The 16,136-nt window shown below is 42.4% G+C and overlaps 1 protein-coding gene across 1 annotated transcript; it reads left to right on the forward strand.

Moving 5' to 3' along the window:
- The first annotated feature begins 6,258 nt into the window (after positions 1 to 6,258).
- ADAM30 (ADAM metallopeptidase domain 30) lies at positions 6,259 to 8,589 on the forward strand. The gene has a single exon (XM_045816973.1). It carries the CDS (start codon positions 6,259 to 6,261, stop codon positions 8,587 to 8,589), a length of 2,331 nt encoding a protein of 776 aa, XP_045672929.1.
- Positions 8,590 to 16,136: the final 7,547 nt, after the last annotated feature.

The following is a 16,136-nucleotide window of genomic DNA, read 5'->3' on the forward strand; positions in this document are numbered from 1 at the left end:
ACACACACACAGAAAATACTTGAGAGATATCCAGAATCTCTAGACTGTCTGTGTGGAGAAAGTTTACTTTTTATGAAACACGACAGCAGTCTGGGAGGGTTAGCTTATTCTTTAGAAGACAAAATCCCAAACATTACAATAAAAATAAAAAACAACACAAACAGGCAAGCACATCACGTTCAAATGAACCAATTATATCTCTAGGCCATGTCCAAAGAAATGTAGTTACATAAATTGAAAATAAGGAATTCAAAATTACTTTCATAAGGATGCTCAATGAATTAAAAGACAGAACAGATAAGATAACGAAACAAATTCCAGAAAAAGTGGCATGCACAAGTTAGAATTTCAACAAAGAGAAATGGTGGCAAAGAACCAAACAGCTATTCTGTAAATGAAGATCACAATACCTGAATGGGAAATTTCACTGGCGGGACTAAACAGCCGACTTGACAAGGCAGAACAAAGAGTCAGTAAACTTCTCCAGACTCTATTTGTTCATTTTGCATATGTAACGGGGGGCAGGCAGTTAACCAAAGTTGTCTTATGGGCTTTTTCTTTGGGCACTGTGGTCCTCTTCCCTTTCTTGCTTCTAGGCCTTGGGATGAATGCACAGCCTCAAAGTTTTCCTTTCCCAGCTGGTGGAGATGATGCACACAGACTTTTCAAGGGCCGCCCCCTCCTGCACTATCATAGTTTCACTTGTTGTTTGAGACACCTGTCAGCCTTATCGGACCAGGCTCAGGATTACTGGGGTCAACATGTGAGTTTTTGCTTTTAGCCTTCTGTATTACATTCTTTTTTAGATTGCAATGGTGAGGGCCCTGCCTTTATTTCCCCTCTGGCCACATATTAGGTCACTGTAGGAGACCATTCTGCGTGGTGTGGGCCCAGCTCCCACTCAGATATGCACAGGACCCACACCCATGGAAAGGTTCTCCTGTGGGGAATCAGGCCTGCAATGTGCCTAGGCTGCTTTAAGTCTTGCTTTTGCTAAAAAACTCCCTCACCCTGAATTGAGGACATTTACTGCACAGTAACTTCCTAAAATCCACGCTAAACCTTCCAAGGATGAGTGTAACTGATTCAACCACTTTTGCATTTTTATTTGCAAATATCCCTCTTCTGTGATGTGATTAGCAACATTGGCTCCTTTGTTTTCTGTAAAAGGTAGCCACCTAAAGTGAACCTGTGCATAGTTAATGAGGACCTTCTTGTAACGTGCCGAGAAACCCAACAAAGGCCTGTCACGGCAAGGGCCAAGGCTTTTGCTCCCCTTCAGAGAAAGCCATGCTGTTCCTTTTCCTCCATCGGACTCAGTAGTTCGTGTGAATGTCTCATTTCATCCATAATGATGCAGACACTGTGGGCTGGTGTCTGCATCAGGTCACGAAGTAAGTTTTCACCGATTTAAGAAGATGTAAATTATACAATGTTTCTTCTCCAACCATAATGGAATGAAACTAGAAGTAAATAGAAGTAAAAGAAGGAAGCCCACACACATGTGGAAATAAAACAGCCAATTAGTGGACAAAAAAATCAAAGGGAATTTAGAAAATATTTGAAGACAAATGAAAACAAGACACGATATACCAGATCTTATGAGATGCAACAAAAGCATTTTTTCTCCAAGAGAAGAGAAGAGAGGCGAGCAGTGAAAGTTTACATTGAAAAGGAAGCAGGATCTCAAGCAGCACTTCACCTTTTGGTTCACTCAAGGAACCAAAGGAAAAAAAGAAAAAAACAAAACCGAAGTCAGCAGAAAGAAGGAAACTACAGAGATAAAGCAGAAGTAAATGAAATTTGAAGAAAGAATAGTAGAAAAAAACGTAACCAAGAACAGATTTTGTTGAAAAGATCAACAAAATTGGCAAACTATTAGTTAGGCTAATGCAGACAAGGAGAAGACTCAAGTATCAAAATTAGAGATGAAATAAAACATTGCAATTCATGTCAACTTAAAGAAAAAAATTGTAAGAAACTACTATGAACAATTATAGGGTAACAAATTAAATTCCTGGAAATTCCTGGAAACATACAGCTTACCAAAGGTGAATCACAAAGAAAGACAAGATATAAACAGGCCTGTATCTTATAAGGACATTGAAGCAGTAATCAAAAACTTGCCAACAAATGAAAAGCCCAGGGTTAGATTGCTTCACTGGAGAATTCCGTCACACATTTAAATTAACACCAACCCTTCTGAAACTCTTCCAAAGAACTGAAGAGGAAGAGGCGCTTCTACACTCTTTCTAAGGCCACTATTGCCTTCATACTAAAACCAAACAAAACACAAGGAAACTACAGACAAATATCCCTGATGAACAGTAATACTAAAGTTGTAAATAAAATACTAGCAAAAGAAATTTAATAGCATATTAAAGTATTATTTTATGGCCAGATGGGGTTTATACCTGGACAAAAGAATGGTTCAACATATCAGAATCAACCAATATAGTACACCTTGTTAACAAAACAAAGGACAAGAACATGGTTATCTCAATCCCTGCAGAAAAGGTGTTTTACAAAATTTAATACTTTCATGATAAAAACACTGAATGGACTAGGAACAGAAGTAAACTACTGCAACACAATAAATCCATGTGTAAAAACCTCACAGTTAACATCATACTCATTGGGAGAAGCCTTCCCTTTAAGATCAAGAGCAAGTGGGCAGGGATATCACTTGTGCCACTACTATTCAACACAGTGCTGAAAATTCTAGCCAGAGCAATTAGATATAAAAGAGAACTAAAAGAAATACAGTTGGACAAAAATTAAAATAATCTCTGTTTGCAAATGATATGGTCTTCTACATAAAAAATCCTAAAGTAGCCACCCAAGAAACTATTAGACTTAGTAAACGAATTTGTCAAAGTTGCATATTATAAAATCTACATCAGAACCCAGACATGTTTCTCTGCATTAACAAGGAATGATATGAAATGGAAATTGTTAATGTAAATCCCATTTACTATAGCACCGAAAAGGATAAAAGGCTTAGGAATAAACTTAACCAAGGAGATGAAAGGCTTATACCTTGAAAACTATAATACATTGCTAAAAGAAATCAAAGAAGCTTTTTTCAATCGACAAGCATTTATTGATATTCTACCTTATCCCTTGACCAGTAGAAATGCCATAAGAGTTACATAAATAGAATAGCATACAGCACTCTATATAACTAATGTGGTTAGAAAGCCTGTATTTTTACATATTAATGTTCATATAAATGTGAGGGGTCATAAGATGATTATGCTATTCCAAGCATTTTGAAAACACTTTGTAACATGCAATAATTTTATATAAACATCCTTGACTCTAGGCTTTTAAAAATTTATTTTTCAATTACAATTTACACTTAATATTATTTTATATTAGTTTCACATGTAGAGCATGTGGTTAGACAATCATATACTTTACAAAGTGTTCTCCCAATATATTCAGTAAACACCTGGTACTGTACATATTATAGTTATTACAATATTGTCGACTACGTTTCCTATGCTGTAATCTATATCCCCATGACTATTCTGTAATAACCTATTTGTATTTCTTAATCCTTCACATTTTTCACCCAGTCTCCTAAACCTCCTCCCTTCTGGCAATTATAAGTCTGTTCTCTGTATCTATGAGTCTTTTAATTTTATTTGTTTACTTTGTTCTTTAAATTTCACATGTTAGTGAAGTCATATGGTATTTGTCCTTCTCTGACTTATTTTACTTAGCATACCCCATAGGCCCATCCATGCTGTTGCAAATGGTAAGACTTCACCATTATATGGCTGAGTAGTATTCCATTGTACATACGTGCCACAGCTTTTTTTTAGCCACATGTCTATTGGTGGTCACTTGGGTTGTTTTCATATCTTGGCTATTGTAAATAACGCTGCAATAGACACAGGGGTGCACATATTCTTTCAAGTGAGTGTTGTAGGTTTTTTCCAGATATACACCCAGAAGTGGATTGCTGGGTCATAAGGCAGTTCCACTTTTAAATTTTGAGGACCTACATAATATTCTCCATATTGCACCCCCCATCCTGCATTCCCACCAACAGTACAAGGAGGTTCCTTTTTCTTCACATTCTCACCAACACTTACTTGTTCATTTACTGATGACAGCCATCCAGACAGGGTGAGGGGATGTCTCATTGTGGATTTCACTTGCGCTTCTCTGGTGACTAGTGACTTTGAGCAGCTTTTCATATACCCAGTGGCCATCTGTATGTCTTCTTTTGAGAAATGTCTGTTCAGTTCGCCTTCCCATTTTTCGACTGGATGGTTTGGTTTTTTTGGTGTTCAGTTGTACGAGTTCTTTATAAATTTGGTTACTAACCCTTTATCGGATGTGTCACTCGAATATCTTCACCCATTCAGTGGGTTATCTCTTCATTTTGTTGATGGTTTCCTTTGCTGTACAAAAACTTTTTGTTTGATTGTAGTCCCATTTGTTCATTTTTTGTTTATTTACCTGGTCTGAGAAGATACGTCAGGGAAAATGGTAATAAGAGACATGTCAGAGATTTTACAGCCTATATTTTCTTCTAGGAGTTTTATGGTTTCGGGTCTTATATTTAAGTCTTCAAACCATTTAAATTTATTATTGTATATGATGTAAGGTAGTGATCTAGATTCATTTTATTGCATATTTCTGTCCGCTTCCCAAACTATTAATTGAATAGACTCTTTTTATCCCCAATATATGTTCTTGCCTCATTTTTCATAGATTAATTGACCGTATAGGCATGAGTTTATTTCTGGGCTCGCAGTTAATTTATATTGATTTATCTGTCTGTTTGTTATGCAAGAATAACCTGTTTTGATTACTATGACTATGTGGCATAGTTTGATAACAGGTATGAATATTGTTTTTCACTCTTGACTCTTTCATGCCGGAGAATCCATTCAATCATAGAGTACGGCACGGTCTGCTCTCTTTCATACTTTTTGAAACTGCCCATTTATGTCCTTCCCCAGAAAGATGACAGAGGTGACTGGTACAGGCTCTGGGGTGGAACTGGCTAAATGAGTATAGCGACTGTGTCACAAACATCACCATCTGAGCCAATGACAGTCTCAGTTTTCTCATGTGAAAATCGGAATGACGACAATAGGGTTACTATTATCTGCAAAGTAGGGCTATTGGGAAGAATTCACGGGCTGATTCCTGCAAAGAGCCTAGAACGGTGCCTGGCACACAGTAAGCCTTCCACAGAGCTTGTGTTTCTTAGTAGCCCCAATGCTGTTGTTTCTGGCCCATGGAAAACATCGCTTGTCTGGGTCATTACAAGAGCTTCTTAACTAGCCTTCCTGACTCAAGCTTCATCCTTTGTTAACCTTTCTCTGGAATGCAGCCAGAATGAATCCCCTAAGAACTAACCTGAGAAAGTTCTTGTGACAGAATTCCTCAACAGACCTTATGACCTGGGGATTTATCTTTTCCGTGAACATGTCCCTCGATTGTGCGAGCTGGGGTCTCCTTTCTCACCCATCACCCATACCACAAACGCAAACAACTATTTGCCTTTCTCTGAAACTTGCTGGGCTTTGTGCTTTCTCCGGTACGTTTCTCTTCCTAGATTCTCCCACCAGTGCACAAACACACCAGTGAATCACACTGATCCCTGGCGCCCCGAGGACGCACAGCAGAAAGAACGACCTGGCAGAATGAAGCCCTCTGCTAAAGCTTCTCTTGCCTGAAGCCAGGGGCTTCCTGGGGCAGGGGTGGAGGTGTGGCACCTACACTGACACTCTCAGGCTCTGGTGCTACTCTGGCAGGCTCCGGGCTCCTGCCCTTTGCTGCGAGCGAGTCCATTGGGAAACTGGGAATGGTGGGGTGACTATGTGGGCACAGGGGCTTATAAGACACCCGAATGCAGCCAGTGGAAAACATCAGGGGTGTCCTAGGTCCTGCAGAAACAGACTACAGGGCACAGGAGAAAGGCAGCCTTAACAAGTCCTCTCTTCTGCCTCCTGTTTGTCTGTTCCTTCTCCTTTTCTCTCTGCCTGACACCCTCATTTCTCTTTTATTCTCGCGCCCCTTTCTCGCGTTTCTTCCGCGTGCGCCCAACGGCACCGCCCAGAAAACGAACTAGGCGTCTTGGACAGGACATGCGCCCTGACCCATCCTAGGCCAAGGCCAGCGCTCCACCACACCCACACCCTGCTCGCCTAGCCAGGCACTTCGCGCTCCCGCGCCTCTAGCGACGGCCCCTGGAAGTGCAGGGGCGGCCTCACTGGGCAGCAGAGCTGTGCCATGAGGCCAGTGAGGACTGTCCTCTCCCGAGGCCACTTGCTCCTCGTGCTGGTCCTGGTGCTGCTCCTGGTTGACACCTTTGGCGAGGATTTAATTTTTCACCCGGAGTGGGGGTTTGACTCCTATGAAGTCACCATCCCCAAGAAACTGAGCTTCCGGCGAGGGGAGCAGGGTGTGGAAAAGCACGTGTCCTACCTCCTGCAGGTAAAAGGCAAGAAGCATGTCCTTCACCTGTGGCCCAAGAGGTTTCTGTTGCCCCGACATCTGCCCGTGTTCTCCTACACGGAAGAGGGGGAACTCCTGGAAGACTACCCTTATATACCCAGGGACTGCAACTACATGGGCTTGGTGGAAGGAGTGGAGGATTCCGAAGCTACCTTCAGTACATGCACGGGGGGTCTCCGAGGCGTATTGAAAATTGGAGCCGAGCATTACCAAATCGAGCCCCTTAAGGCCTCTTCCACGTTTGAACATGTCGTGTATCTTCTGAAGAACGAGGAGGAATTTCAAGATCAGATCTGTGGCGTAAGGGAAGAGGGTATGGACGAGCAGATGAACCAGCCTGAGAATATGGCTAGCATAAGGAGTTTTCTTCGACCCTCTATGCACCAAAAGTACCTGGAATTAGCCCTGATCTTTGATCGTGAGAGATATTTGCACTCAGATTCCAATGTTACTTTAGTCACAAATGATGCCGTTCTCCTGACTTCAATTATGGACACTTACTTTCAGGAACTCAATGTGAGAATACAACTGAGCTCAGTTGAAATATGGACAAGTTATGACAGAGCAAATGTTGCTTTTGCAACATTACAGGAAGCTTTAGGCCAATTTTTGATATACCAAAAAAATGTACTGAGTCGTAAGTCTAACATAGATTGGTCACAACTCTATATTAAAAGACGTTATAGCGATGCTCTGGCATGGTCCTGGGGAAAAGTGTGTACTAAGAGATATGCTGGATCTGTAAGTGTTTTTCTAGATGATTCTGTCCTTGGACCTGCCACTTGGGGTGCTCATAACCTGGGCCATAGTATGGGGATGGAACATGACAACAAATACTGCAGATGTAAGGGTCGGCGTAGTTGCATCATGAACTCTGGACGAATTGGGTTTAGTAATTGTAGTGTTGTCCAGTTTTTTAACCACGTACGTAAAGAAGCAAGCTGTCTAGATAATATCCCAGAACAAAAATTTGTGCTTAAGAGATGTGGAAACAAAATTGTGGAAGACGATGAGGAATGTGACTGTGGTTCATTAGAGGACTGTGAAAGAGACCACTGTTGTGAAGCGGGCTGTAGATTCAAACACGGTGCCAACTGCAGCACTGGGCTTTGCTGTCATAACTGTCACTTTCGTCCTTCTGGGTATATGTGTCGGATGGAAGAAAATGAATGTGACCTTGCAGAATACTGCAATGGGGCCTCAGGTGTCTGCCCAAATGACACATATAAGCAGGATGGAACTCCATGCAAGTATGAAGCCCGTTGTTTCAAGAAGGGCTGTCGATCCACATACATGCAGTGCCAACACATTTTTGGACCGGATGCCAGGGAGGCTCCTATCGAGTGCTATGAAGCAGTTAATTTAGTAGGTGATCAATATGGGAACTGTGGCCTCATGGAAACTGGCTCCTATAAAAAATGTACCAAGGCACAGGCAATATGTGGCAGGGTACAGTGTATAAATGTCAGAACCCTCCCTGATTTGCCAGATCTTACTAATGTAATTTCTACTCATCTCAAGGATGAAAATCTCATGTGCTGGGGCACAGGCTACCATCGGTCCTTGGTACCCATGGGGATTCCCGACATAGGTGTAGTATATGATGGGACCTCCTGTGGAACGGACCGGGTATGTTTGAACACAACTTGTATGAATAGTTCAATGCTGGATTTTGACTGTCTGCCTGAGAAGTGCAACTATAGAGGCTTTTGCAACAATAACAAAAACTGCCACTGCAGGTATGGCTGGGCACCGCCCTTCTGCGAGGACGCCGGGTTTGGAGGAAGCGTGGACAGCGGGCCGCCGGGAATGCTGAAAGTGGAGGTGTACGACACCCTCCAAATCGTGTCCCTTATGTCACTGCGCCTTGTTTTGTTATTCGCCTCAATAATTATTGTGTTTTTTAGACAGTCTGTAGGAAATTATTTAAAACCCGAACAAACTGAAGCACCACTAAGTAATACTGGAGTTACAGAAACACCACCGAGTAACGCTGAAGTTAAGAAAACACCACCAAGTAACGCTGAAGTTAAGAAAACACCACCGCCTAAAACTAAGGTTAAAAAACCCAAGGCAAAAGATACTAAAAAAACGAAAAAGAAATAAGGAAATTCGTAATCACTCCATAACACAGAATCATATACTGAACAAGCTTATCATTTATCCGAATGGCTCTTCATTCTTTTCCCAGCTCCTTTTTTTTTTTTACTTAATTTCCCATCATGGTTGGTCAGCAAATAAATGATATTCTTGTTTGGGAAAAAAATCAGTGCCTTTTACTTTCTTCGTGTTTCCTTGCCCCTTAGCTTGTGATAAGGTTTGCGCGTCCTGAGAAGCATGCCCTCCCTGATGGCTTTCCTGAACACTAAAGCTCGGAATGTTGTGAGTGTCATGGAATCACAGCAGCTTTCAGAGTGGACTCCTGTCTCTCAGAATCCTGGCAAATGAAGGGATTATTAATCTGCCTTTCTCTCTGCCTCCCCCCATGTGACCAGTGAGATGTCTGTGCCTGTGTCTCATGCTGTATCATAAATGGTGACTTCACATTTTGTAGATGGTGACACTTTACAAGGGGTGTCCCTCAGATCAGCATTCCCCCTGTGCAATCACTCTATGCATGTGTGGTCTCCGACTGAGTGTTTGGGGTGACCTTAGTTAGTTCAAGGCTCCTCAGTCTATAATTGACTACAAGCCCACCAGTGTCCCGGGGGCAAGGATCTAAGGATGTTCTGTGCTTTGGGATTCTGCTCACAGGGACAGGTCTTGTGTGCCTGTGTGCTGAGGGACAGCTGGCTCTAGGTTTGCCACACCCCTAAGTAGAGCAGAGGAGAGAGTGAGAAGCGCCTTCCACTCCCCTGTACCCCCATGTCTGCCAGCAGAAATTCTCCCCACTTTGTGCGGTGCTTTGGGGCAGGAGAGGAGGACTGAGTGGCCTGCCAGAGGAGTCAGGCTCCACCTCTGCTGCCCAGGGAGGGGCTCATCCTCCCCAGACCTTGTCAGCCCCGCCGTTTTCCGTCTTGCTCTAGTCTGAGCCTTCCTGCTGTTCTCTCACTTTGCCTGGGCCCCTCCTTCCCCAAGCCCCGGCCACAGGCCCACTGTCCCTCACCCTAATGTCCTCTTTTCTTTTTCTTTCTAAAGATTGTATTTATCTATTTTTAGAGACAAGGGAAAGGAGAGAAAAAGAGGGGGAGAGAAACATCAATGTGTGGTTGCCCCTTTCGCGCCCTCTATTGGGGACCTGGCCCACAACCCAGACATGTGCCCTGACTGGGTATCAAACCAACGACCCTTTGTTTCTCAGCCCAGTGCTCAATCCTCTGAGCTACACCAGCCAGGGCCAATGTCCTCTTTTCTTAGCCATATCATGCTTCTAATTACAGAAGCAGTTGGGGATGCCTCACAATTGTGATACCCCCAGACTGTTTGGGGACTCTGGTCACTCAGACAACATCAAGATAACCTCTATTTTCTGGTTATGAAGCTTGGTCATCACTAGAAAATGTCCTTACAAAGCAAGGACATGGACTTACAGCTGCAGTGCTGATGAAGATGGCTGGGACTAACAGTTTGCTGTGCACTGGGTGATGGTGTGAGTGTCTCACGTGTGTTCATGTCCCACTCCTGAAAGTCACTCTCTGAGGTAGGTGTGGCGATTGTCCTGTTTTCCAAAAGAGACATCGAGGCACAATGAGATTAAATGTCTGCTTGAGATTATGTACTTTATAAGTGATGACATTATTCAAGGAAGCATTATATCTCTCTTCAATAGATATTAGGGAAGTGAATTTAGGCAAAGGATTTATTTAAAAACTGTAAGGATATTGATCCATTGGGAAATGTTTTTATGAAAATTTTATTTTTTAAGCTCAAATTAAAATATCAAAGTTTATTGCTTTCATCTTTTTAAAAATTTTTAAATTATATTTTATTGATTATGCCATTACAGTTGTCCTGGTTTTTCCCACTTTGCCCCCCTCCACCCAGCAAGCCCCACTTCCCTCAGGCAATCCCCCCACCGTTGTTCATGTCCATGGGTCATGCATGTAAGTTCTGTTGCTATCTGTGGCTACTCTTTTTCCTATACTGTACTTTACATCCCCGTGGCTATTTTGTAACTACCTATTTATATTTCTTAATCCCCTCACTGTTCACCCACTCTCCCCCTACCCCTCCCATCTGGCAACCTTCCAGAAGCTAACTTCTTTTCTCTTGTTTTTAAGAGTCTCTCTTTATCTTAACCTGTGGCATTTTTTAATCATGATGTGTCTTGGAGTGGGCCTCTTTGCATCCATCATAATTGGGACTCTTTGTGCTTCCTGGACTTGCATGTCTATTCCCTTCACCAAATTAAGGAAGTTTTCTTTTACTATTTTTTCAGATAGAGTTCCAATTTCTTGCTCATTCTCTTCTCCTTCTGGCACATCTGTGAGGTGAATGTTGGACCTTTTAAAATTGTCCCAGAGGTTGTTATACTATCCTGATTTGGGGGGGATTTTTTTTTCTTCTTCTTGTTCTGCATAGTTGTTTGTTTCTATGTATTAGGTAGAATTGCTATGACTCGGTGTCTTGGTAGTATGGCCAAATGTGGTAGGTGTCCTGTAGGATCCTGTAGGATGATCCCTATCATCCAAGCTGGGTACTTGAGGTGCACCCTTCATGTGGACTGAGTACACCTTCCTCTTGTAGTTGAGCCTTGGTTGCTGTTGGTGGATCAGTGGGAGTGATTTACCCAGGCCAGTCAGCTGCAAGGGGACTATCAGCCTCTACCTTCTGTGCAGGATCAGCTGAGCAGGGGCAGGGTGGTCATGCTCCAATGTGATCTGTAGCTGTCCACTGGGTACGTTGGCCCTGGGGTTCCCTGGTGGTGCAGGCCAAGGTCAGCCAACACCTGTGCTTTGCCTGGAGCACCCTGCTGGAGCTGTAAAGCAATCTGAGAAGCCTGCTACTTGTGCTGGGCTTGGAGATTCCCAGGTGAAACCAAGCTGTGACTCTAATCTGGGTGCTGCTAGAGCTGATTGAAGCCAGCCATTGCTTGTTTGATAGGGTTTAGGAGCCCAGACCAACCATTCTTGTGTAAAAGCAGCTTGGGTGGGCCTGTAAGTTGGGTGGTGTAGAGTCCCTGTGGATTTCTGAGGTGGGTCATACAGTGTTAGCCAGACTGATGGACTCTCAGATATGGCACCAGCCTACTGGCTCTGTGGGGGGAGGGCTGAGCCAAGGGACAATGGTCTCTGCTTGCCCAAATGCCAGACACTTCAGTCTCTCCCTATATACCACTAGTACCCTTCAAGCTGCCACCCTGGTGCTGGAGCTCAGGGGAAGCGAGTCTGAGTAGGTGAGTGTGTGTGTGGGTTCCCCCAGAGGAACTGCTTAGGGCTCCAGCAGCCCCCTCCACTGACCTAATCCCCACTGGTTTTTGCAGCCAGAAGTTGTGGGAACTTATCTTCCTGGCCCAGGAATCCTGGGCTGGGGGGCCTTGTGTGGGTCTGGGACACATCACTCCTGAGATATCCCTCCCTGATTATCCATTCAGGTGTGGAACAAGCCCATTTTGCATCTGTGCCCCTCCTACCAGTCTGGATGGATACAGTTTCTTCAGTTCGTAGTTGTCAGGCTTCCATTCAACTTAATTTCTGATATTCCTGAGTGATGGTTGTCCTATATTTTAGTTGTAATTTTGATGATTTTGTGAGAAGAGGCGAGCCATGTCTGCCTATGTCACCATCTTGACCAGAAGCTGAAAGTTTAAATGTGATAAAGTGTTCATAATATTTAGAATCTTACCCACTTTTTCTTCTATTGAAAAATTAATGACAAATATAATTGCATAGCAATAGAGTGTCCAATGTGGTGATTTGATATGCATGTACATTGTGGAATGACCCCCCAGATGAAGGTAATTAAGAGATCTATCACTCACATAGACAATTTGGGCAGGGGAGGTGGTGAGAATGCTTAAGAGAACTCTCAGCAAGTTTCAGGTGTATTATTAACTACAGGAATTATTAACTGCAGTCACCATGCTGTGCATTAGATTCTGAGAACTATATTACTTACAACTGAAAGTTTGTACCCTTTGACCTCCATCGACCCCTTTCCCCTTCCTCCAGCCTCTGTGACCACCATTCTAGTCTCTGTTTCTCTGAAACTAGTGGGGTTTTCATTACATTCCACAGATAAGTATCACCATGTAGAATTTCTATTTGTCTGGCTTCTTTCACTTAGTATAATGCCCTCCAAGTTCTTCCATGTTGTTGCAAATAGCAGGATTTTCTTTTTATGGCTAATTACTATTCCATACACATAATACACACACACATACACATCACTTTTTACTTATTCATTCATCCAGTGAAGGAGATTTAGGTTGTTTCCAAATTTTGGTTATTGTGAATAATGCCACAAGGAGCACTGGAGTACAGCTATCTCTTTGAACTATAGATTTCATTTTCTTTTTATAATAATATATATCAAGGAGTGGGATTGCTGGATTATATGCTGAATCTATTTTTAATTTTTTAAGGAACCACTATACTGTTTTTCACAGTGGCTGTACCAATTTACATCCCCACAAACAGTTTTTAAGTTATCTTTTTTCTGCACCTCCTTGTTAACATTTGTTATCTCTTGTTTTTTTTTTAACAATAACCATCTTATGAGTTATGGGATGATGTCTTATTGTGGTTTTAATTTGCATTTCCCTTATGATTATTGCTGTTGGTTACCTTTTCATATGCTTATTGGCCATTTAAATGTCTTCTTTGGAAAAATATTTGTTGAGATCTTTGCCCATTTTTATTGGATTATTTGCTTTTTTGTTGTTGAGTTTATACATTCTTTATATATTTTGCGTATTAGGCCCTATCAGATATATGGCTTGCAAATATTTTTTTCCATTTTCTAAGATGTATTTTCAATTTATTGTTTTCTTTGCTGTGCAGAGCTTTTTAATGTGATGTGATCCCAGTTGTTTGTTTTAGCTTTTTGTTGCTTCTGCTTTTGATGTCTTATCCAGGAAATCATTTTCAAGACCAGTGCCAAAGAACTTTTCCCATATGTTTTCTCCTAAGAGTTCTACACTTTCAGGATATACCCAAGGATATGTTTATTGATTCCAGATGGAGAGAGGAAAGGGGAGAGGGAGACACACAGAGAAACATTGACATGAGGGAGAAACATCAATGGGTTGCCTCCCATACACGCCTCGACTGAGGATGAACCTGCAGCTAGGCATGTGCCCCGACTGGGAATCAAACCCGCCAGCTTTTAGTGTATGGGACAATGCTCCAAGCAACTGAGACACCTGGCCAGGGCAGCAAGATGCTTCTTTATCATTTCAATAAAACCACTTGAACTTGAGCTTTCTGGAGTACAGTTCTCCTTCATCACAAACAAACATTAACTGTGACAATCTCCGACGAACTGTGATTACGGACATCAGGCCTACCCCCGCTTCAGTTCTACTCTCTCCCTTGTGAGACAGGGGTAGGTGCCTCTAAATCCTCCTCTGTCTTTGACATTCTGTAACTCTGGTTCCTTCCCAACAGCTTTGTATTTGGAAGCACATATGTTAAAGGAGCCCACTGAATACCTTCTGTCTCCAGTGTCCTGGCATTCCTAGGGCTATTTCAGATAAGAGGCTCTCAGACTGCTGTAATCACAACACTGAGCCAACTCTGCGACCATCTGTACTGTGGCCAAATGTTTGTTCATTCAATGTGTGCATAAAGGGAGGAGGCAGAAATCTTGCATGCTATAAATTGTGTCATCTTAAAAAGAAAACAAACACAAGACTGTGCAATAAAACCATAAGGTTTATTAATATTAAGGATGAACCCCATGACGGATGCCCATAAAATGCTTATCTAAAAAAAAATGTTTGGGGAATTGTTAAACAAGGACATTGTCATTCGAAGAGCTATAAAGATGTTTTCTTGGCTAAGCATATGGGCTATATCAGAGAAGAAAATAAACAACAATAACATCTTTTCTCTGGAAAAACAACTGCTGGCTTCTTCCCCAAAACTTGTGTATTTGACTCAGATTTGATGCCCCCATCTGTGTCTTGTCATTAACCCTGCATTCCTTTCTTTTAAATCTTATCAAGACCTGGGTTTCTAGATATGATGTTATTTTTTTTTGACCACTGTTATCTTTGAAGGTTCCAAGAAGGAACAAAAAATTTATTTCCCTGCCCCGTAAGCACAGGTGACTGACTCACCATGAGACACTTCCCTACCGTGGCCTCAGAGCCAGCTCTGCCCTAGTCACTTGAGTGCCCTGTGCCATCTGATGGGAACTCACCCTGGTCCTGGAGTTCCTTGCAGAGTTCGCCTTCTTTCTAAAGCCCAGGGCGAGGATGGTGGTGGAAGTGTCTCTGGATCCCATATTCATGCCCCTGAAGTGATTGGCCATGTCTCTGGTTAGAAGAACACCCACATATAGATGGAAAACCCCTTTGGGAGTAGCAAAATCTCTCTCCCCTCTTGCACAGAATTAGTGGGAGTGTAAATGGTTTAACCACCTTGGGGAAAAGTTTGGCAGGTTCTTACCAAACAAACAACTATCTATTCTATTACTCAGTAATTGGTAGGTTTTTATCCAAGAGAAATTAAAACATGCCCACAAGATGACTTATAGGAGAATGTTCATAGCAGCTTTATTAGTATAGCAAAAACTGGAAAAAATCCAGGTTATCTATCAATAGAATGGATCAATTGTGATGTATTCACTCTGTGGAATACTAAAAGAGAACACAGAGAGAAACAAATTACTGATACACAAAACAACATAAATAAATCTCAGAAACATTGTGTTAAGTGAAAGGAGGCACACATAAAAGAGCATGTACACTTTAATTCCAGTGATAGAAGTTCTGGAATTCAAAACCGTACTTGCCTAGGGATGGGGCAGGAATTGATTGGGAAGGGGCACCGGGAACTTTCTAGGGCGATGGAGATGTCCTGTATCTTCATGGGGGTTTGGTTTACATGTTAGTAGGCATTTGTCAGAATTTTGCAAATGTATACCAGAAATGTGTGCATTGTGTTGTATGTAAATTTTACCTCAAAATAAAAAACTGCAAATAAACATTGAACTTTAGTAAATGATATGTATTTAGAGGAAAGTGTACTGATGTCTCCAATCTACTTTGAAATGCATTTAAAAAAACCCAACGTGGATTTATAGGTGATTAGAAGATAGCAAATGTATCAATGTGTGATATAGCAAGGATAGGGAAATTCTAACGATAGGCTCTAAGTGATGGGCATGTTCGGGAGGACAGACAGTGAACCGAGACGAGGAGTGGGGGAGGGAGGCGTGTCCCACCCGCTGACTCAGCAGGCCTGAGCTTGGTCCCTTAAGATCGCCAGGTGTTCCAAACCTCATAAGAAACACCATGCTAACACAGAAGGAGAGGAGCCCCCGAAACTCTGCATGTATCGTTAACACTCTCTGGGAGAAAGCCTTTGACACTGTGTATTCATCCCAAGGCCTGGAAGGGGGAAGAGGAAGGTGGTCCACAGTGCCCAGAGAAAGAGCCCATGAAATGACTCTGGTTCATTGCCTGCCTCCTGTCACGCATCTGTTTTACATCAAGATGACCAAATGTGGTCTGGAGCAAAGTAAGAATTCAGGGGAAAAGACCCCCA

This window comes from Phyllostomus hastatus, unplaced genomic scaffold (assembly GCF_019186645.2).
Source record: "Phyllostomus hastatus isolate PE091 unplaced genomic scaffold, TTU_PhHast_1.1 phas_scaffold_216, whole genome shotgun sequence".
Lineage (NCBI taxonomy): Eukaryota > Metazoa > Chordata > Mammalia > Chiroptera > Phyllostomidae > Phyllostomus > Phyllostomus hastatus.